The 22,719-nt window shown below is 36.6% G+C and overlaps 1 protein-coding gene across 4 annotated transcripts; it reads left to right on the top strand.

Moving 5' to 3' along the window:
• Nucleotides 1-874: 874 nt before the first annotated feature.
• LOC145591610 (protein FAR-RED ELONGATED HYPOCOTYL 3-like) lies at nt 875-10,584 on the top strand. Of its 4 annotated transcripts, XM_081648122.1 has the most exons (5): nt 875-3,415; nt 3,601-3,829; nt 7,104-8,375; nt 8,840-9,924; nt 10,066-10,584. In XM_081648122.1, the coding sequence occupies exons 4-5, from the start codon at nt 8,860-8,862 to the stop codon at nt 10,102-10,104; spliced, it is 1,104 nt and encodes a 367-aa protein (XP_081504248.1). In that variant the 5' UTR covers nt 875-3,415; nt 3,601-3,829; nt 7,104-8,375; nt 8,840-8,859; the 3' UTR covers nt 10,105-10,584. The 4 variants fall into 4 exon arrangements, 3 of the variants coding, with proteins under 3 accessions (XP_081504248.1, XP_081504247.1, XP_081504246.1); XM_081648121.1 differs by having other exon boundaries at nt 875-3,829; XR_014102339.1 differs by lacking the exons at nt 7,104-8,375; nt 8,840-9,924; nt 10,066-10,584 and adding an exon at nt 4,342-4,479 and having other exon boundaries at nt 875-3,829.
• Nucleotides 10,585-22,719: the final 12,135 nt, after the last annotated feature.

Below are 22,719 nucleotides of genomic sequence, written 5' to 3' on the forward strand. Positions count from 1 at the left end.
ACTTTCTCTATCTAAAATACATTCATTCGGTCACTAACTTGATCGTCGAAGGCGGACCTCCGGCCCCCCCGAGGTCCGTTGTTTTGCAAGTGACCAGGCTGTTCGAGTGTTGCATTGCGGATCTTTCTCCCGAGCGACATACACGCCCTCCATTCGGGTACGTACAAAAACCCCCAAAACATTTGGCGCCGTATGTGGGGAGACACATATGTAGTGGTACAACTGTGGATCACTAGCTCAAGAGGGAGAGCCTCCTTTAGGAGGCGACAGGCGTCATAAGGCCGGATGTTAAGTACAGCAGGCGTCATGAGGCCAAATGCCGAGAGTCGGACGGTCGAGAAGGCCTGTTAGACCAAGTCATGCATCTTTCATCTGAATGGAAGGTTAAAAGGCAATGCCGTTTGATCTAAGTTGGGGATGATACCTTAGGGGTAAGACGGCTAAATTGGCCAACTATACTATCTTAAGCCAACTCATTTAATGAGTCGGCCGCATGCTATTTTAATCATTGCTCATCTAATGAGTCGGCTAGATGCACCATTCGTACTCATCCATGAGACCATGACATCTAGCAAAATTAATTCAAGCCTATCTAAGGTATTTGCTTGAAGATAGGACAGGCGGCAACCGTATGCAACAAAGCAGGCGGCAGCCGCAAATTATTTGTGATTGATAGTTTGATACTATCAATATCATGTATATTAGCAAATATATATGTATATATATGTTATTAATTGTATTATATAATTGTTTTCCAAAGAGTAAACTCTTGAAATTAGTGGGGAACATGCGCCAAAAGCATTCCACTTTATCTTCATATTCCACTAGTTTTGACAACTAATGGAATAAGCTTATCCATCTTTTGTAAAAAAGAGATAACAATTTAATGGTTTTTATTTAAACCAACAAAGTGCTGTTATGCACTATCACATGCGGCCAAGCTTCAGCATCCGTCCTTCATGAGGAAGCCTCAACTTGTATAATTAATGCAAGTGGTAGTTATTTACACTCAAGTGGCACTCCAATAAGCCCGTCTTTTGTTATTCTCATTTGTGAGAATAATGTATGAGACAAACGGCAGCCAATAATTTTATCAAATGTATCAGCTTCATCAATGGTGGCAGCCAGTCACCATCATTAATTATGCTGCTGCTCTGTTCAAAGCCGGCTGCCATGGTTGCCTCGTTCAACCTCAAAGACAGATGTTTGGTTGTTTGATTAATAGAGGGGGCAGCCGTATGTAACAAGCCAAGCGCCTAGTTACTCATTCTCAAGCAGCCTACTCTTCCCATTTGTTATTTTTCATATTTATTATTTATGTCAAAGCTTTTGAAGAGTAATATCCTATTAAGGGTGTACATGCGGCATTATTGTAATGTCTGATCATTATCAAACAAATATCCATATATCTAGATATATGAAAGCCGCATGTCATGAGTTAATGTTGGAAGTTCTTGATATAAAACAAGAGTGTTGGGAAAATAAGAGAGAGAGAGAGAAAAACAAATGAAAGGGGAAAAGTCCCACATTGATTGGGGAGGAAGGTTTTTCCTTGTTTTTATAATGTAGTGCTTTAGCACTACTTAGTTGAGTGAGTTGGAGGTGTGTGTTACTCCACACACGCGCGCGCCGAGCCGGGCTCGGGCCGGGTCGGCCTCGGGTCTTGGGGAATGCGATGCGCGGGCGTGGGTCCTTGTTATCTTTTTGGAGAAATTTTATTTCCCTTTTCTTTGTTAAACAGAATATTCCTTTTTGTTTGTTGGGATTATTCTTTTCTGACTGTTGTGAGAATTAATCTGCCATTAATTCCTTGATTGTAGCTGACTGATTAATTCCTTGTTTCTTGCCTCGGTTGTTGATTGACCAAATTAATCTGGTCATTTTCTTGGCTAGATTCTTCCCACCTTTCATGCTTCCCGTTTTTCCTCTTCACCCTATAAATATTCGGTGGTTTTCTCAGCCTAAACACACAACACAATCAGTCATCTCTCTTCTCTAAAATTATCTAAACACATGTTCTTTACGTTCTGTTTTCTGGGCAAGTATTCTGAGTTCCAGTCGGGTTTGTGAGTGCACATAAACTCCGGCGCCGTGCTTATCCTGGAGGGCGACCGCATTTGTCTACTGCACCGGGAGGTAGCGCGGAATCGTCTTTTAGGTCAGTGGTTCTCCACGACGCGGCTATTGTCAGTTTGGTTCACGCATTAAGAGATAAGTTAATTCTGTTTTATTGCTTATTAGTATAACAGTTAATGCTGCAGGCGACCTTGACAATTATTATCATAAGGAATGTCATGATCATTATCAAACAAATATTATTATGATAATGATACAAAATTACGGTAGAAAGAAAATGGGGAAAGCCGCCCCACTATTCTACCCTGTTGTATATGTAACATAGTGCACAGCTGCACACATTATGCATTTATACAAAATAATATTTAATATGAGCTAAGTGACAAAGCTTCAATTCGGCCTTCCACAAGCAGCTTATTATCCATTAATTTTGGGAGCAAGCTCTGGTAAGGTTGTCGCTCAAAAGCAGTTCAACCATGGATTCCCACAAGCCCAAGCTATTTGCTTGAGAATAAGTGAGGCGGCAGCCTTATGCTAAGTGATCTAGGCGGCAATTGAAGAATGATCATTAAAGCTTGTTAAAGCATACTCCCTCAATTTGTTGTTCGAAAGCGGTTGTTGAGTTATAAGCATCCAGCAATGGTGATTTGGGTACCAACATGAAAATTGATATCAAGAAAGCCGGCTGTGTGTACACGAGTCAAGCAATAAAATGTCCGGATGGCAAGCACTATCGAGCTACTCCACTATTACATTGATATTACATACGGCCGTTCTCCATTTGAGGGAAGTTATGAGCTTCATGCGCACAATAACTCAAGTAAAATGTCATGCTTGAGTTTTTTACTTAATGAAGCTGGCGGATATCAAGTGTTCATCAGCTCTCAACATAGCAAGATGGCAGAATTGCTGAGTATGTCTTTCAAATAAAAGCAACCAGCAGGCCCAAGCTAACTCCAACACAAGTGGCGAATATGCCGACTCATATTATAGCAGCCGGTTACGATTATCCATGATGTTAGCTGGGTTGCGCATGATTATACTCTTGGACAAACGGCTGTGAGGAGAGCTAGTAAGAGCTCGATTGTAAGCTAGTTCAAACGGCAACCATAGTCAGTCCAACAACCGTAATGCAGGCGCCATGGGGCAGCTTTGCTCACCAATTAAAGCGGTTGTAGGGCTGTTTTGTTTAATAGAAGTAGAAATGAAGTTTTTGAGATGCATTAGCAAATGCATATTCAACAGAACGGGGGTTTGGGTAAACGGAGTGGGACCCAATTGTTAGTGAAAAGTGAGATACTCCCAAAAAAAAAAGGAAAAGCTTGTATACGGGTATAAGGTATAATACATCAATGTAATACTAAATTTCTTTTAGTTTTTTCTTTCTTTGACCCTTTTATTAGTTGTTTGACCCTGATTTCCTCCATGTCTTTTTACTTTTCACTGCTCTTTAATTATATCACCATTTCAACCCATTTTTCATGGTTCTTCATTTTCTTTCCAATTATGTCATCTTGAGGTAAGTTCAGAGGAGGGGGAGACTTCAGGATTGAAAATGGCAAGGAAGATGCTAGTGATGGAGGATCCGATTTTAACAGACCGTACAGCCTCATGTGATGAGCTCTTCGGTGGTGGTAGTGGCCGTATTTTTGGAGACGATGTCGACAACAACGCTACCATTGACGACCCAGTGGAGCACGATAGAGGCGAGGAAGATGAATTGGAGTTTGCTTTAGACGCATTGTTGAAGGAGGTAATTGTTATTTGTTAAGTAACACTAAATCATAGCTAGGGTTTATCAAAAATTTATCAAAACCTCAATCATATCAAAATAATCAAAATAAGAGGAACAAATTATGGGTAATTCTTTTATGGCCATGTTTGCTGAGGTTTTAATCAAAATAAGAGGAACAATTTATGGGACTGACCATCTTAACTGCATTTGCCCGATTGATTGGGTAATCTGCCACAATAATTTACATCCTTAATTAAATGTAGTGTCATGTGAGCATGTGGTGAAATAATCATTCACAAAATGGTCATCGTTTTTTATAGTACTCTATTCTATTGTATAACATTGTTTTATATACTACTCTATTGTATTATATAACATTGTGAGCATGTGGTGGGAAAATATGTTTATTTTTTCCTTTATGATGACTTAGTTTGAATTGTGTGGTTTGTGTGAAACTTATGGGTTGTGAAGCAAAGTATTAGTCCTCTGTATATCAACTAATAGTGGGTGGAAAATCCAAACTTGGGCAGGATTGCAGTTAAAGTGAGAGGATATTTTTCTTGGTCATTGTTGGACAACTTTGAGTGGGGCTCTGGATATACTGTTTGTTTTGGCATAAACTATGTTGACTACAAAGATGGACTGAGACGATACCCCAAGCATTCTGCTAAATGGTTCAAGAATTTCCTTTATAAATAAAACAATTCATGTACCTTTTATAGAACTCTTCCTCTTTAGTTTCATTTCCCTCCCATTGTCCTTAGGCTACACAACTTGTTCAAATGATGTTCTTTGCAAGGACTTAGTTGAAATGATTTACCAATTCTGATTATAATGAATTTTTTCCTCAATGATCAAAATGATTGAACTTAGGAATATAATGCCTTCTCTGAAGGCAGAATATCAATCCATCTAAGAGAACATAATGGTAGTCTAAGTACTGCAATGTCTCCTATAGTATGTTCTGTAGCTTCAACATTATTTACTACTTGATTTGGTTCATAACAAACATGTGGCAAGTTATTGATGTCACAATTCACAAGACTTCCATAGGAGTTTGATGTCTTCAATCAACAGCTAGATCGTACTCAGAGTTTGTGACGTGGGGAAAACTATGTTGTTGAACTAATCCTCCCTACGGTCAAACAAATTTATAATCACTCAACTACCTAAATACAAGTATAGAGGTAAGTCAAGGGTCGAACCACTAGGAACGGTTATGTTCAAGTATTTCTAATTAACGCCTAAGCTAGGTCGAAGTCTAAGGTGAAAGGTAGCACTATTCAACTTCCTAAATCAAGAAGCAAACAAATGAAACACTAGGGAGTGGGGATCAACATGCATTCATGATAACCAAGCTAATTAGGGAGTCAAGCAATCCAAGCAATTCAAAGACAAATAGTAGGAGCAATTAGGGGCATTCAACTAATCATCCTCACACTCTCTAACATAGATTTCTCTAGTGCTAAACAATATGAAGAAACATAATCAAATACTCAACTAATTATGATCAAATCGATATCAAGTGGTCATGTCAATCAATTCAATCATGCAATCAATGCTAGCAATCATGGTTAGCTACTCCAATCAAACTTATGCAACATGCAAACCTCTATGAATCAATTTAATCACAACACAAGAACTACTCAAATTCCCAAATCAATCTCAATCCATCAATCACACATGTTTACCCAAACCCTAGCAAATAAACTACTCAAGAAACATGATCAAAACTACTATTTACTATAGAGAACAAGAATCAACAAAATATCAAGAACAATTACTCTAATCAAACATCAAATATCAAAATCAAACCAAACAAACAACAAATTAAACAAAGCAATTGAATGAGATAGAGTTTAGAAATGCTCATTGATAATTAGGAAGATCTCCAACACAATTTTCACACTTGCATCTTCAATCTCTCAATCACCATTGAAATTCTTCACTTTCTCTCTCTAAAACTACTCCTAAGCTAGCCTAATCTAGAGAGAGAAGCTCTCAACCTAAGAGAGAGAAAACTATCCTAAAACTAAAGAATTACATGAATAAAGAATAAAGGAAACCAAAAACTATATAAACAAAAGGAGAAAAGAAGCTTAAAATCGTAAAAGACCCAGAAACCCGCGCCCGCGGAGAAATCGGCCGCGCCCGCGGAGGGGAACGGACACCCCGATAGCCGCGCCCGCGGGGCCAAGGCCCGAGCCCTCGGGGAGCCCTATGGACAACCGTGGGTGCTTACTGCCCAAATATGGCAGTTTTGGTGCAGCAGCAACCCCGCGCCCGCGGGTACTGTAGCCCGCGCCCGCGGCGGAATTTCAAGGCTAACTTCGGAAGGCCATAACTCTCAATCTATGAATCGTATGAGGGCGTGCGACCTATCATTGGAAAGCTCTTTAAGTCTAGTTTCCAACCCAGCTTGAACCACATCAATCTGATCTGTAGAACTTGAGATATGGATGAAACAATGCACAAAGGTCCTATTTGATACTTTGCAATCCTTCGTTTTCCTTTGTTTCAAACTCAAATTCAATTCCGAAAAGTGCATATTGATGCTAGCGGGTGCTATTTTCAAATTCCATGCATATAGCCCGCGACGTACCTACAAAACAACACAAAGAAACATAGAAGCATGAGAAATAGCCGAGAAATGAATAAAATGATAAGAAAACCATTAAAAGCATGCATTTCTCTAAACTAACACAAAAACACGCGAATCGAGCATTATTCTCTAAAAACACGACATAAACGACTACAAAGGAGCATAGAAATATAAAGAAAACATAGCATAAAGGTGCCATAAATGGCACGGATTAGTTTGATCTAGAAGAAGGTTTTATTTCGTTTGATCTCCAAGTATGTTATGCTACGGGAAAAGTGATTGATGATTATAATGTGAATGTGAATGATTATAATGAATGTTATTATTTATAAAATTGAATGATTATAAAAGTGCTTCTTTATAAAAGTGAATGATTATAATGTGGTCTCGGTTTGTTGATTTTCCTCATTTATAAAAGTGAATGTGCTTATTTAGTTTTTTATTGTACAACAAGGGCAGTGTGGGAAGCAGGAAGGGGCAGGGGATTTGTGGGTAGGAGGAAGGGGAAGGGGAAGGGGTAGGCAATGCATACCAATATGTGTAGTAGAGAGTATTGTTTATTTTCTGTTTTTTAGTGGCAGTTTTTGTTGTTAAAAGTTTTTGTTGTTGCCTTTTCACAACTGTGTTGGTGTTATGGCTGTAATAATGAATAAATTATTGATTTGGTTTGAATAATTGTGGTGGATTCAGTAAATGTTGGAGAAGAGTCCTACAAGATTCCTACGAAAGGGAAGAGTACGGTGGCTATTAGTTTTGAGATCGAGGAGTTTGCAAATGTAGAGGTTTCTCTCCCCCCTCCCAATGTTGGAATGGTCTTTGATAGTTGGAAAAAAATAGAAGAATACTTTCGGAATTAAGGGAAGCAAGAAGGTTTTGGGGTGGTTCGGTCAAGTGGAACCTTTGTAGGCAAAGGTGCTAATGCGAAGGAGAAGAAGAGTGTGACATGGACATGTGAGTGTTTTGGTATGCCTGGAAGGAACAGCAAGAAAACCGGTCCCACCTTTGTCTCGGATTCACAAATATGTGAGGAAGTTTGTGTTAAAAGGAAGAGTAAAAAATTTCAATGCCCGGTGAAATTATATGCAAAGGTGAACGAGGTTGGTGATTGGGTAATCGATAAAGCCGAGCTAGAGCATAAAGGTCACGCGCCTACACTGGGGAAGTCCAAGAACATCACTAAGTTTAGGAAGAAGTTCTTGATAGACAACCACATATTCTTCACCAAGTGTTGAATGATCAGAAGGCGGGTGTTCCGGTTGTAAAGATATACAATTGTATGGCTCGCCAACGAAATGGGAGGGAAGAGATGCAATTCACCCAAAAGGATTTACATGATGAAGTGGCGAAGCAAAGGAAAATTATATTTGAGGAAGGAGATGCGAAGGCAATGTTTGCCTACTTGAAGAGGAAAACGGATGACAACGATAATTTTTTTACACTCATCGTGTCGATGAGTTGGGTAGGCTCCAAGATGTACTATGGGTTGATACTAGGAGCCGAGCCGCGTATGAGGAGTTTGGAGATTTTGTATGCTTTGATTCTACGTATTTGACCAACGAATATAAGCTTCCCTTTGTAATTTCGTGCGTGTGAATCATCACGGGCAAACCATTTTGTTTGGGTGCGCGTTAGTTTCTCGCGAGACCGCGGAAACATTTGAGTGGGTGTTCTCTAATTAATTGCAGTGTATGGGTGAAAAGCAACCAATTAGTATTCTAACAGATCAAGATCTGACAATGAAGAAAGCTTTGAAGTTGACTATGAAAGGAACCACTCACCATTGGTGCATTTGGCACATAACCTCAAAATTTGGTAAGAAACTGGGGAAGCTTTCCGATTATGCCCAAATTCATGATGACCTTGAGAATGTAATATATGATAGCCTTGATGTTGAAGAGTTTGAGGCTTAATGGCCCCAAGTTATCAAGAAACATGGACTTGAAGAAGATGAATGGTTGCAAGGTATGTGTCGAAACACAATATACATGTCTCAATTATGGAGTTTCTAAACTTTCTGTGGTGTTTATGGCTCAATTAGTTGTGTACTCTATTTTTGCTTAGATTGGTTTATGGCTCAAGTAAGTTGTCTTCTCTACTATGTTGTTGGGTTTGTTGCTGCATTCATGTGTGAATTGGTGTATGGTTGCTGTTTGCTATTGGTTTAGTTTTCTCCATGTCCTGTGTTAAGGACAATCTCCCATAATTATGTTAAACTTACAGACTTTACTCTAGGTCAGGTTGTTGTGTATATGTTCTGGTGATCCCTTTTTTTTATTTTTTTTTCTGGTCAGTTTTTGTTAGTCAGGTTCATCACTATGATGGTTCAGTACTTTGTGTGCCATTTTCTCTGCCACATTTACTTATAAACTACTGAAATAATGCATTATGGTCAACTGTGATGAATGATATATATTTTTGTTGGTCAGGCTTGTATAATGAACGTAATATGTGGGTTCCTGCTTTTGTGAAGCATTTGTTTTGGGCTGGGATGAAAACAACTCAGCGGGTTGAGAGTATTCACAGGTTTTTCGATGGGTATTTAAGCAAGCACACTCTATTGTCGAAGTTTGTCGAAAGGTACTATGATGCTTTGGAGGTTAGATGCACTAGTGAGAAAAGGGCGGATGACAACAATAACAAGTTTTTGTGTCAAGCATACTCTGATTTCCCGGCTGAGTTGTTATTTCAAAAGATATACACGGATGCCAAATTTAAGGAGGTTCAGCGTGAATGCAATTGTATTATGTATGTGAGTGAGATTCATAGGACACATGTCTCGGAAAAGGTAACTGAGCATTTTGTGGAGGATCGAGTTTGGTATAAGCCAAAAAATTGCAACAAAGAAATACCGTTAAAGAGAAAAAGAGAGTATAAACTTGTGTTTAACAGCTCAACGAAGGAAGTATCTTGCGAATGTCGATATTTGGAATGTCATGGGATTATTTGCCGCTATATCATTAGGGTGTACGAGAGGAACGACTTCTATGAAATACCAGACAAATACATTCTTTGGAGGTGGAGTAAAGACGTGATACGAAAACACACTCGGGTGAAGGTATGCTACCATGACCCGGATAAAACTGAAGAAGTGTGTAGGTTCGACAAAATGATGGTGCGGTTTGGTCCTTTGTGCTCGAAAGCATCAGCTCAACTAGAAACTACTTCACCTATGATGCAAGCTATTCAATTAATTGAAACGCAAGTAGAGAAAAAGATAGCCATGCTTGCAAAGAAGAAAGGTGAAGGTGTCATGGGAACACCTTCCTCTGTGTGTGCTGAAAAGCAATCAACCCCCTCCACTCAAAGACATGGCAGTTGTAAAGGAGGTGAAGAGGGTCCTGGAGTTCATGTGAAAGATCCTCCTATACCAAAGAGGCCTGCTCATCGGACCACGTATTCGATGTACAAGTCGTGCCTTGAGAAACAGAAGAAAGCGAAGACAACAAAGGACAATCAGGGGAACAACAAGAAAGGTTCTCAATCTCAAGTTACACCACCTGCAACATTCCAGGTGAATATTTTTATAATTTGGTTAATTAGCAAGGTTCATGTGTGTAGTTGAAATACGATTGTAGTTGAAAAGATGATTGCAGTAGGAGTGTTTCTTGGTTTGTGTAATGTACTTTTATCTAATTTCCTTTAAAACAAACAGGCTGCTCTCGTGCAAAACATGCAACATATGGTTCCCTAAAGTCCTCCTTGTGTTGGTGGGATTCAAATGTTGGATGGGGATGGATCAATTGGGTACTTTACGACCGTTGAAGGTAGAGGTCAGCAGTATTATGGTTCCCAAATATCTCCTCGTCAAGGTTATTACGTTCCGTATCATCAATTTCCTCATGGTCAGATTCCTGTAGGAGGTTAGCAGACCCCTATTTCGCAATTGTCCGCTGCATCAACACAAAGCGGCTACATTCCTATACTACCTCGACCACGGCCTCCTGTCACTCCACCGCCACATTCATCACAGAGGACCAAGTAGAAGGAAAAAAAAGACTCAGAGAAGGAATGTTTCGTAGATAATATTTTGGACAAAGTATTTTTTTGTAAAAAAACTTATTAGGGGTCATAGAAATTATGTTCAGGTCAGCTAACTAATTTAAATGATTATGTATGAAAAGGTCCAACATATGTCTGATCACATTTGATCAAACTAATTTTTTGTGAAAATATTGGCTGGCTAATTTCATTCTAAAACATACTGACCTCCTTGGCATGTCTTCTTAGATATTATCAACTTACGGTAGCTAACCCTTACATCCTTCCAGTGTTATTTCTTTAACACTCAGATGAACTATTTGGTTCCACTTAAGGATACAAGTGTTTCAGTATCTATCCCATTGCATCAATAACAGGTACAACTGAGTACGGAACTGAACTGCCAAAAGGTTTAAATTGAATTGCACCACCAAGATATTCAAGGGTACCACTAAAACATCCTAGGGTACCATTGTATATAGATTATGTACAACTATAACTGATTCATAATTTAATAGCCTTTTCCACGATTACCCTTGACTGGTCCCCTTTTACGGTATTCATTTTTTATTAGATTGATTTGAAACATATCATAACAATATTTCATCTTTTAATTTGTGGTAATTCGGTATCATAAATAAAAGTTGTAATCCAATTAAACTAAGTAAATAAATGCTTAAGTGCATAAACACGTTACGTAACACATTGTTTTGTATAAGGTAGTCACATACCACGTATTTGCTTCCATATTACCATAAGTAATGACATGTTCTTTAGCTTTCCACATCTTTTTCAATATTAGTTGGATTTGGAAAATTACATGTGTTTCTATTTGGAAACGTACAAGTGTGTCTCTTCAATCCGGTATCCTAAAAAATTTTCGGGGTGTTTTTATTTCTTTTTATTATGTCGTATGTACCATTCTAAAATGAACCAATCACCCTCTATTGTGTTCCTAACGTTTCATTAACATAAACAATTCAACTTTAGTCATAATATCATCAATTTAACTTAATAATAATAAGCTACTTAGGGGGTACCGTTGAAAAACTAGATGGTACAAATTTACTTATTAATCAAGATAATAACTTTTCAAGTACCGGACTATAGGATTCCATTGAAGCAGCAAAGGGTACAACTTCAGTCATTAGGGTTCCACTTTTATACTAACTACGATTGGTTCCACTAGTTTCTTATTTGTTACAGGTTATCAATTTAATGTACCACTTCCATTCATGAATTGAATTTTGGGTAAAACTAATTGGAACATGAGTGGTACAATCTTACAGGTTAATTGATGCGGTGGGTTCCACAAACTGAATTCAATGCATTAAAATTAACTTTTTGGGCCTTTTTTGGCTTGGGCAACCTAATAACTCATATTGGGTTTGAAAATTGGTTATCCCAAATTAATGGTTTTGGTCATAAACTTTTATGTGGAGATTAAAAATTGGGTGTTTGTTCACACAACTTTGCTGTCAACATATCAATTTCATTTGGGCACCCAAACCATACCAAAATTTTTAAATGTCAAATAAAAATCTACGGTACTATACAATACATTTTAAGATTAATTCCGGACGAACTACTAAATCGTAACAATTACACACAATTAAAAATAACATTCACATAGCATAATACGACAATATAAAATATAAATAGAAATAACAACTCCCATTACGATTAATAACATAATATGACAATGATACCATTCAAAAGAATAATTAATTCATAAACCGACTACTTCCACTAATTAACCCTATTCATTTTTTAAGGTAGACCATAAATAGTACAATCGCTACAGTTATCGCGACCTTGATGCATAAAGCAATGATTTCTTCTAATTCTTCCATCCTTTGCCAAAGCATACGAAAGCCAGCCACATTCGTGGTTCGAACGAGGTCCTCTTCGTTCGCCCACTGCCAATAGTTGCACACTCTATACTTGTAGTAAGGCCTACAGGGATTGGCTTCCGAAAGAGATATTCGAAATTTTGCTATTGACTGACCACCACAATTACACTTTTTCGCCGCCACCCATGCTATCCCGGTTTCGGAGTTATTAAAGTGGGTTTCCCTAACTTGAGAAGACCTTCCAGTTGTACTTATAGACATTGTAGTCCTTGGCTTGGTAAGAAAATAATGTTTTAGGTTTCTTAAATTTTAAAGTGGGTTCCCCTAACTTGGAAAGGCCTATTTATAAGAACTTCATTGGCGGTAAAAACTTGAAAGAATTTTTCATTTTCCCGCTTTCATTAACCAAGCACTATAGGTCCGGGCCCATTATTTTACTTTGGACTATTTGTAATCGCAAATGATTCATTTTCAGTCGACTGAAACAACTTTACATAACACTGGAGTTAAAAAATGTCCAAAAAGTGTGAGTAGGAGGTAAGTTTTATATATCTGGTGGTGTAATTATTTTACTAGTGTTTGTTTATTTTGTGATAGTTGTAAGCCTATTAAGTGTACATAACAAACCAATGTTTACCGACAATTGAGTGTTCATTTATAAGACCAATGTTCATTTCACAAGTACTTTTTCTAAAACAATGTTTAATGTTGCAAACACTTGGTCAAAGTAAGAATAAACACACTTTTCTTGAGTAACGATTAAATATGTTGGCAGGGATCTCCATTCGGCTTTCGGTTATGATTTAGCTTAAATCATAACCGAAAGCCAATGTTTACCAACAATGTTTAATGTTGCAAACACTTGGTGAAAGTAAGAATAAACACACTTTTCTTGAGTAACGATTAAATATGTTGGTAGGGATCTCCATTAGGCTTTCGGTTATGATTTAGCTTAAATCCAATACAAAATAAATTTTGCACTACTACAAAAAAGGCCTTAGAGAACTGTTGGAATAGGCTTTATAGATCGCCTTAGGGGCGTTCTTCTGCTAAGCGATGTATAAAGTATAGAGAACGGTTCGTTTAGGCGTTTTATATAATAACAAATAGAGAACGGTTGTTAGTCACAACCGTTCTCTTTTCCCTTCTTAAATTCGTACACCAAGGAAGGAATAAAGAACGGTTTAGGCCACTTAACCGCTCTATATTGCATTACAGTAGAGAACGGTTAAGTTAGATAACAGTTCTTTAATGTTTTTTTTTAAAAAAAAATAATATGACCATATTTATTCGAATTACCCTTTTACGTATTTTATACTTCGTATTGTATGTATTAATAATCAGTATTAATTTTGTATTTCATTTTAGACCTGTATTTGTTGTATTCCTGTTTTGTATCTTGTACATTTATCCTGTAAGAAAATCCATGATCTTGTCTACGTGCAATATAATTTATTTATAACAAAATTAACAAAAATATTTCCAGATATGACGAAAACCATCAAAATATACTTCATATATATAATTTAATAGCGTTAGATTAACTCCATCCAATCCTTTAAAGACATGAAACACAGGTCCAAGCTCTAGTCCATCAGAAAGGCATACATAGATATAGATGTTTCAAGAGAATAAGTATATTACGAAACTCTTCTTTAGAAGCTTGTCACAAATACATAGACAGTCAAAAGTCAAAACAAGGGTGAAAGATATTATAATCACATACGTATGTTGAGAAAACATCAGTATCAATGTGAGATGAAACCAAAACAGAGTTTTCCTTGGCTTCAGATTCATATTTGGGGGTGATCCTCAAGATAATATGATTTAGATCAGCATAAATAAGTGATTTCCCTACAAATAAGCCGCCATTAAGATGATTTGCACCCTCGACATAAAACTCTTCCACCTCAACATCAATTTCCTAATGAGATGTGTTTTTTTATCTTTTCTGCAGCAAGCAGCACATACTGCCCAATAGGAAAAGAAAAACCATAAGACAAAGATTGAAAATGATGTATTTAGAGAAACTGTATTTAATAAAATAATTGCAGACAAAATCGCAAGGATCACTTAAGTGAAAGGCGAGTTATGCAAAAGCCATAATAAGAGGCTTATCAAGTATGCAAATTTTAGTAGACAGAGGGCATACAAAATTCCAGATAGCTAAGGGCCAACACAATCAGAGTATCAGACAAAAAACCAAGAGAGAAATAAAGAGTGAATGTCAAATAAAAAACCAAGAGAGAAACTTTAATACCCAGGATCCTTCAAATTAAAAGTATCAGATTTCAAACATACTGCTACAGATATTTTTTTTTTGTCAAAACAAGTTAGCTATTTCTAATTTCGAATGGAGTTTTTTACTTTCAAGTTGTGAGTCAGTGATAAAACATCACAACTATTTAGACTTTCTAATTTGCACGAATGCCAAGACTAATAATGTCCAATAGTCTACCAATTAGAAATGAAACACTATCCAGCAGAGAAATAGTTTTCTAGATTTAGCTCTATTTGTTCATATCAACTTGCATGAATAATGGACAAACAATACAGAAAACTGAAGAAAATGGTTTTTATAGTTAATGGTAGTAGATTTAAGGTTATACTATGTTTGAGCTGCTATGTTAAGAAGAGACCCAGAAACGAAAAACAAACCAAACAGTACTAGCAGGCGTCCATGTACTGTTTACAAAGCTAGCTTTTTTGCGGCACTCATATTCCATTTTGGAGAGCTTAATGCTGACTCAGATACACTACCAACTTTTAGGCATGAAACAACAGCTAAATCAAGGGAAAAAAGAATTCCTAGGGGCATCATGGGTAGGACAAATAGTAACTACTCCTAGTAAAAAGTCAAAATATATTCTATAACAAAAAAGAAACTGAGAGCAACAGCCCTTCACAGATTGTTAGAAAGAAATTCACAAAATAATCACTTCCACTTCCAAAGACCTATTTACTTCACCATAAAATACAGCTACACAAATAAAACAAGTGCATGGTACTATGAAAGACGACACGAAACTAACTCATTTGAAGTTCCCTCCTTATTGATGATCATTCACATACAAATTTTCAAACAAAAAAGAATACAAGTTTGTCCAGGGTATATCAACTTACCCCAGTAATCACTTAGCTAATGAGATGTGAAAAGGATCCAATAGTAAGGATAACACGGTGGTACATTGCCAATTTTACTTTAGTCAATTTATTTTACACTTATTTCATTCATAATCTGCTTAATCTTTGTTGATGTTCAGCCAACCTAGTAGAACACCTATACAAACTGATTGATAAAAACAAAAACAGGATATAACAATCACATTGTAGATAACAAGTACCACCATCAACCCCACTGCCAAATTGCAAAAATAATAATCGATTTGCCACACTAGCTAAATTGGCACAAAATTTAAAGATAGAAAAAGTTTCGAACTATGAGACTGAGATACATAATACTCAAGAAATATATAGAACCTTCAAAGCGAGGTCAAGAGCATCAGAACCAACTGAATGAGGACCCAACTGAGTCAATTCCTTAACATGTTTCATAGCTTCTATCTCCGAAAATCCCCGTTTGCCAGAGTATTTGAAATTATTAGAGCACAATAATCCCGTGGTAATCAATTTCCCCTACCCTTCTTTCTTTATCTGATCTAGTTCTAAATTGAACTTAGGTAAGATTAATTTGGCTAATGTATAAAACAAATTCGATCCCCGATTAGATTCCGAAATCCGATATAGCAATCAGAGTAGTTTACACGATTAATTTTATAGTAATATTAAATACTTACTTTAACAAAGGTGATGGTGATTAATGCCAACACATTAGCCCAAGTATAATCATTCATAGACATATTTTGATATAATCATAAAGATAGTTTTATATGATTAATATTTACAATTTTGGATTTTGAAAAATAATCATATACATTGTGCAAACACCTATAATTAATTTAATATAAGTCGGTTTGTTTGGATTGGATTTCGGTTTCTTTCCGGATAATAGACAATCCAAATTAAGTCTATGCGATATCAAAACAAAATGTGATTTCTTACAAAATCTAACTGCTACATCGTAACAATCATCAAAACAACATAACATTTCAAAACCATACTATATACCTCAATATTGCCAAAAAAAAAGGCCTTTATTGTAATACATGAATATATCCAGTGGTACCCTAGGGTAGTTGAATGGTACCCTCTTTTAAAGGGTTGCTACCCACAGTCTTAAGTAGTGGTACATTTCATACAGTGTTACAATTCTCAATTTAAATGGTACCTTCCAACACATTAGCCCAATTACACCATATTTCAATGGGACTTTTTACAAAACTTATATATACAGTGGTACCCTAGGAAGAATAGTGGTACCCTAGGATGTTTTAGTGGTACCCTTTGATAGAATGTTTTAGTGGCACCCCAGTTCTTACAATTGTGAATTTCTTAATTTCTTATTTATAAGAACAACTACTGCGGTAAAAAATTGAATGAATTTTTCATTTTTTCCCGCTTTGATTAGCCAAGTAATACAACTCAGTCGGGCCCATTATGTTACTTTGGACTGTTGAATTTTTAAATAAGCATTACAAAGAGATGTTATAATTTAATTATAACAACAATGTTAATTTCACAACTTCTCATTCTAACACAATGTTAATTTCACAATTTCTCAGTGATAGATTTTGCTTGGTCAGTAGCTTCTTCTGAGTAAAAGATATTTTTTTATTTAAAGTGATTTTATTTTTTTCTTTTACATTAATTCCTTGTACTTGTTGTTTACAAAATTCTGGATTACTCCCGAGGGTTTGATATTTTTTATGGTCATGCCAAAAAAAAAAGGTCCTTCTATCCCTTCTATCCTACTACTAGCATTCTGCTACTCTTCCTCCCTTATAAACTACTCAAAAAAAGCTTAATTTTCTTAACACCAAAAAACTGGCAGACCAACATGATCCATCCACCCATCAACCACCCCGCCTCCGTAGTATTGGTGGATTACCCATGCTTCTCCACCCTTCCGAACCTGTTTTTTATTTCGCTCCATTTTGTTGCTACTCTAGATCTAGAGCTTGATTTCAATAACACCCCCTACTACGCTAACCCCATGGACTACATGATGATATTTGACCCTATACCCGTAAAAGAACTTCGGGACCAATTAATTGAGTCCCGTGATTACCGCACCACCACGTTCATACGGTAAAGTGTCATGGAGGTCGGTGACAACCTATGTCGCCCGGCTTACATCCCCTTGCTCTCTTATTTGGAAGGCTACCAACGCAAGGGGATAGGTGCCTTTGCAAAGTGGGTTTGTGAAAATGATAGGGGGGAAGATGAAACTTTCATCCCATCAGACTTAGTACCTATGTTCGATCGTAAGCCTTATTTCCGAACTGAATGTATGCAAGTACTTCCCTTCACATCATAGAGGTTCATGAGCCAGTGAAAACGGTTAGGGTAAATGTGTTTGGTTGCATTACAAAGAAGAGTAAAGTACGTTATCATCGTGTGTCCATTTGTGGTGTTCAAACCGGTGACGTGCCTCATGCTCCTACTTTTAGCATCGGATCAGTAATCGTAATTTTGAATGCCCGTAGTGTTCATCAACCATCATTTTTAGAAACTTTTACCAAACTATTCAATGCTTTCACCCCTGATGTAATCATTGTAACCGAAGCTCGGGTAGACAACACCATGATAGGAAGGTTTACTCGAGATCTGAATGGAGTGTACGACATCGATACTTTCGGTACCTACAACGGGTAAAGCGGTGTTCTTCTTCTTTGGGCCAAACAGGACGTGTACCCGAGGGTCAGACAAAGAGGGATGCATGGTTATGGCCACCAAATGGGTGTTGATATTGAGGTAAAAATGCTTATTCCCTCTGATTTCAATAATTTTTTGGACTTCGGTATACTCTTCCTTAGAGTAATTTTGGTTGAATTACTAAATAAATAGATGCCTTACCCCACCAACTCATTATTTTAAGATTTAAGGATGCATAGTAGATTATAATTTAGTCAAATGACTTAGTAATGATAAACTCTTAGTTAAACTCATAAACTAAACACTTAGTTAGGTTAGAAGTTGGAAGGTCAATTAGTAACGTTAAACTCTTCAAAATGTGAAAATCTTATCTCAAATGTTCCCAATTTATGTACATTAATAATCCTAAAACAAAGACTATGTTATTTGGTAAGTTTGCTGCTGCTAATATCAACTCGCAAGCTGATGCAAAGAACTGGGTCACACGGGACCGTACTCCTAGCTCGCCAACAAACTCCGACATAGGACTTGATGAGCAAGGCTCGTCTCAAGACTGGAATGACGACTTATCCGACGGTGCCTACTAATGAGATTATGTGCAACTTTTTGGCAACTTGACGTAGGGAAAACTAGGTCATTGACTAATCCTCTCTAGTGTCAAACAAATTTATAATCACTTAACAAACCTAAATACAAGTAAAGAGGTAAGTCGAGGGTCGAACCACTAGGAACGGTTATGTTCAAGTATTTCTAATTCATGCCTAAGCTAGGTCGAAGTCAAGGTGAAAAGGTAACACTAATCAACTACCTAAACAAAGGACCAAACAAACAAATGAAACACTAGGGAATGGGGATCAACATGCATTCATGATAATCAAGTTAATTAGGGAAACAAGCAATCCAAGCAATGCAAAGACAAATAGTAGGAGCATTTAGGAGCATTCAACTAATCATCCTTATACTCTCTAACCTAGATTTCTTTAGTGCTAAACAACAAGAAGAAACATAATCAAATACTCAACCAATTATGATGAAATTGATATCAAGTGGTCATGTCAATCAATCCAATCATGCAATCAATGTTAGCATCATGGGTAGCTACTCCAATCAAACTAGACAACATGCAAACCTCTATGAATCAATTTAATTACAACACAAGAACTACTCAAATTCCCAAATCAATCTCAATCCATCAATCATACATGTTTATCCAATCCCTAGCAAAGAAACTACTCAAGGATCATAGTAGAGATGAAAACCAAACTAAACCAAACATCAAAATCAATCATCAAACCAATATCAAAATCAATCGTCAAAATCAACCAAACAATATGAATCAAACAAAGCAATAAGATGAGATAGAGTGAGAAATCCTCATTGATTGATTAAGAAGATCTTCAATACCATTGTCACCATTGAACCTTCAATCTCTCAAACCACCATTGAAATCCCTCACTTTCTCTCTCTAACCTACTCCTAGACTATCCCTAAAACTAGAGAGAAAAGCTTTCAACCTAAGCTAAGATATGAATTCTAATTCTCATTCTACTTTTTGATTCACTAACCCAAAATGGGTATTTATATTTACAAGGATAAAAGAAAATAAAAGAGAAAAGGAAAATAAAAGAAAAGGAAAAGAAATGAAAAATGAAATAAAAATAAAGTAAGAAAACAAAAGTAAAAGAAAAATAAAATGGAAAAAGAAAAAGAAATAAAATTAAAAGGAATTAAAGAAACCCACGCAAAGCCGAAGTCAGTTGACTTGGCTGCTCTTAATATGGGATATAATCACATGCTTTGCACACCTAATAACCCACTAATCAAACACCATCACAACCCTTTGATCATGAAGCTCCATCAAAATCAATGGCTCAAAATAAGCCCATTGATGCGTGCGCACAGCTGGGACTTCTCGCACGTACCATACTTGAGGTTGCTAGCTCTAGCTTCGGGATATTGTGGTGTGCATGCATAAAAGAGTCTTCGCGTGCGTACCATTTTCATGGCTACTAGCTGCGGAATACGGAGGTAGAAGGTGGTGCAAAGGTAGTGGTTATATGGGGCAGCAGCTCGGTGATGCAGGGGTTGCGTTTGGAGGTGAAATGCGGTTGGTAGTGGAGGAAATTGGTGATCGTGGCTGGAACAGGGGATGCAGCAGATTATGGCGGCTGGTGCGGTCTTATGAGGTGGGTTGATGACGGTGGTGATTGCTGCTGCGGCAAGCTGGAGCAGGGGCTGCTTTGGGTGCTGAACTGCGGTGGTGAAGGAGGTGCACATGTGGTATGAAATGGTGGCAAGGCCGGCGGAGCAGGGGAGGCAGCGAGCTGCTGTTGGTGGCAGATTTTGGGTGATGCCGAGGCTTCTAGGCGTTGTTGTAGTTGCTGGTGAATTGGGAAATAAGGAGGTGTGAATTGGTGTTTGTTTTGGGTGTGGTGTTTGTTTTGGGTGTTGCGAGGGTTGCCAAGAGTCGATTGTGGGAGAAGGGCAACACTTGAGTGGTTGAGAAGTTGGTGCAGCTCGTCTGCGCTCCCGAGCATCCTTATCATCGGTGCACTCGAGGTGATGCACGTGAGAAAGACAGCCTTCTGATGTAATACTTAACTTGATTATTTACCTACAAAACACAAATAAAACTAAGGGAAAAATGAAGTAAAAGGAAACTAAAACCAACAAACAATTAATAGAGCTAAAATGAAAATGAAAAGAATAAAAGAATAAAAGAAATCAAAATAAAATAAAATAAAGGAAAGAAAAATGAAATGAATATAAAAATAAAATAAAAACTAAATCTATAAAATCTATAATAAAAGAAAGGCAACTAAAACAACAAAAAGAGAACAAATAAAAGAGAAAATATTAGAAAAACCATAAAAACACAAAACAAGATAGAAAAGTGAAATAAAGAGAAAATGCATAAAACTAAGCGTTTATTTAGAAAGAAAGCTATGAAAATAAGGTAAAAACAAGCTAAATACTCATCAAATGAGTGCCATAAATGACACTCATCACAACTCCTATTGTATCCAATCTGTGTGGAATTACATTAGATTATGTGTACCTTAATTGTGTTACTATCCGGGCTAATATTTTGAACCAATGTTTTAAACAGTGGGTTTAAATTTATTTTTAGTACTTATGTTAGGAACTTTTGTACTCCAACTATATATGCGCACACTCCGGGTCAAGTAATGTTTAAAATTTTATATTTTTGCTTAGATGTGTCACAATTAGGCCAATTAGCCAAATTGGTATAAAAGTTAGCACCCGTGTGACATATTGGTATAAAAGTTATCGCCGGCAACATATTGGTATAAAAGTTAGTCACCGGCGACATATTAGTATAAAAGTTAACAAATTGCAACAAATTGGTATAAAAATTAATAAGTTGTAACGTTTCACCCTTCTTTTCTTGCCGAATAATTTTTTTTTCTTTTTTTTGGATGTTAATTCTCATTTTATGCCAAATAATTCTCTCCTCCATGCTCATTCACCTAAGATAATTGACAAATAATAACAAAAAAAAAATTGTGAGTTCAAAAAAAATCTCAAATGAATGGAAAGAGAAATTTGTATAATTTAATGTCTCAAAGTTAAAATTGGCATGTAATAAGTTGTAATATTTAACAAGTTGGGAGCAAATATATTTATATAAAATTGAATACTGAAAAAAAAAGAGCTTGATATAATCTTGAAAATATTTAATCAAAGAGTTTGATCTTGTAATTTTTCTTGATTCTGCATAACCTAGAATATTTCTCTATATTTTCCTTTTTTTCCAAAATTCTTTAACTTTATTGGGGGCTTTTAATAGTGTCCAAAAAAAATTAAATTAAATATTGGAAGCAAAAAAATAAAAAAAATAAAAAGAACCAAAGGTAAAGAAAAACAATAGATTTAAGCTACAAGCAAGTATAAGAATAATCATTTGTACAATATACGCTTATTCTTCTAACAAGAAAAAGGGTTAAATGTCATCACTAATAAACTTTTATACCAATATGTCATCACATGGTTACTTTTATACCAACACTAACTTTAAGGGTTAAGGATGCACCACTGAAATACAAAAAAATACCACTGACACATGAAAGGGTTGCATCTAAAGTCGAAAGGGTACAACTAATGCAGAAAATAGTATCCCACTAACACAACAAAGGGTCTAATTAGTACATGAAAGGGTAAAGTCGAGTTATGGACTACCAACACCAAGTTTAAGGGCTAAGGATGCACCATTGAAATATAAAAGGGCACCACTGAAACATGAAAGGGTTGCATCTGAAGAAGAAAGGGTACAACTCATACAGAAAATAGTATCTCAGTAACACAACAAACGGTGTATTTAGTACATGAAAGGGTAAAGTCGAGTTATGGACTACCAACACCAAGTTTAAGGGCTAAGTATGCACCACTGAAATATAAAAGGGTACCACTGAAACATGAAAGCGTTGCATCTGAGGTAGAAAGGAAACAACTAATGCAGAAAATAGTATCCCACTAACACAACAAAGGGTCTAATTAGTACATGAAAGGGTAAAGTCGAGTTATGGACTACCAACACCAAGTTTAAGGGCTAAGTATGCACCACTGAAATATAAAAGGGAACCACTGAAACATGAAAGGGTTGTATCTGAAGAAGAAAGGGTAAAGTCGAGCACCACTGAAATACAAAAGAATACCACTAACACATGAAAGGGTTACAT

The sequence above is a fragment of the Chenopodium album genome, chromosome 18 (genome assembly GCF_948465745.1).
Source record: "Chenopodium album chromosome 18, dcCheAlbu1.1, whole genome shotgun sequence".
Taxonomy (NCBI): Eukaryota; Viridiplantae; Streptophyta; class Magnoliopsida; order Caryophyllales; family Amaranthaceae; genus Chenopodium; species Chenopodium album.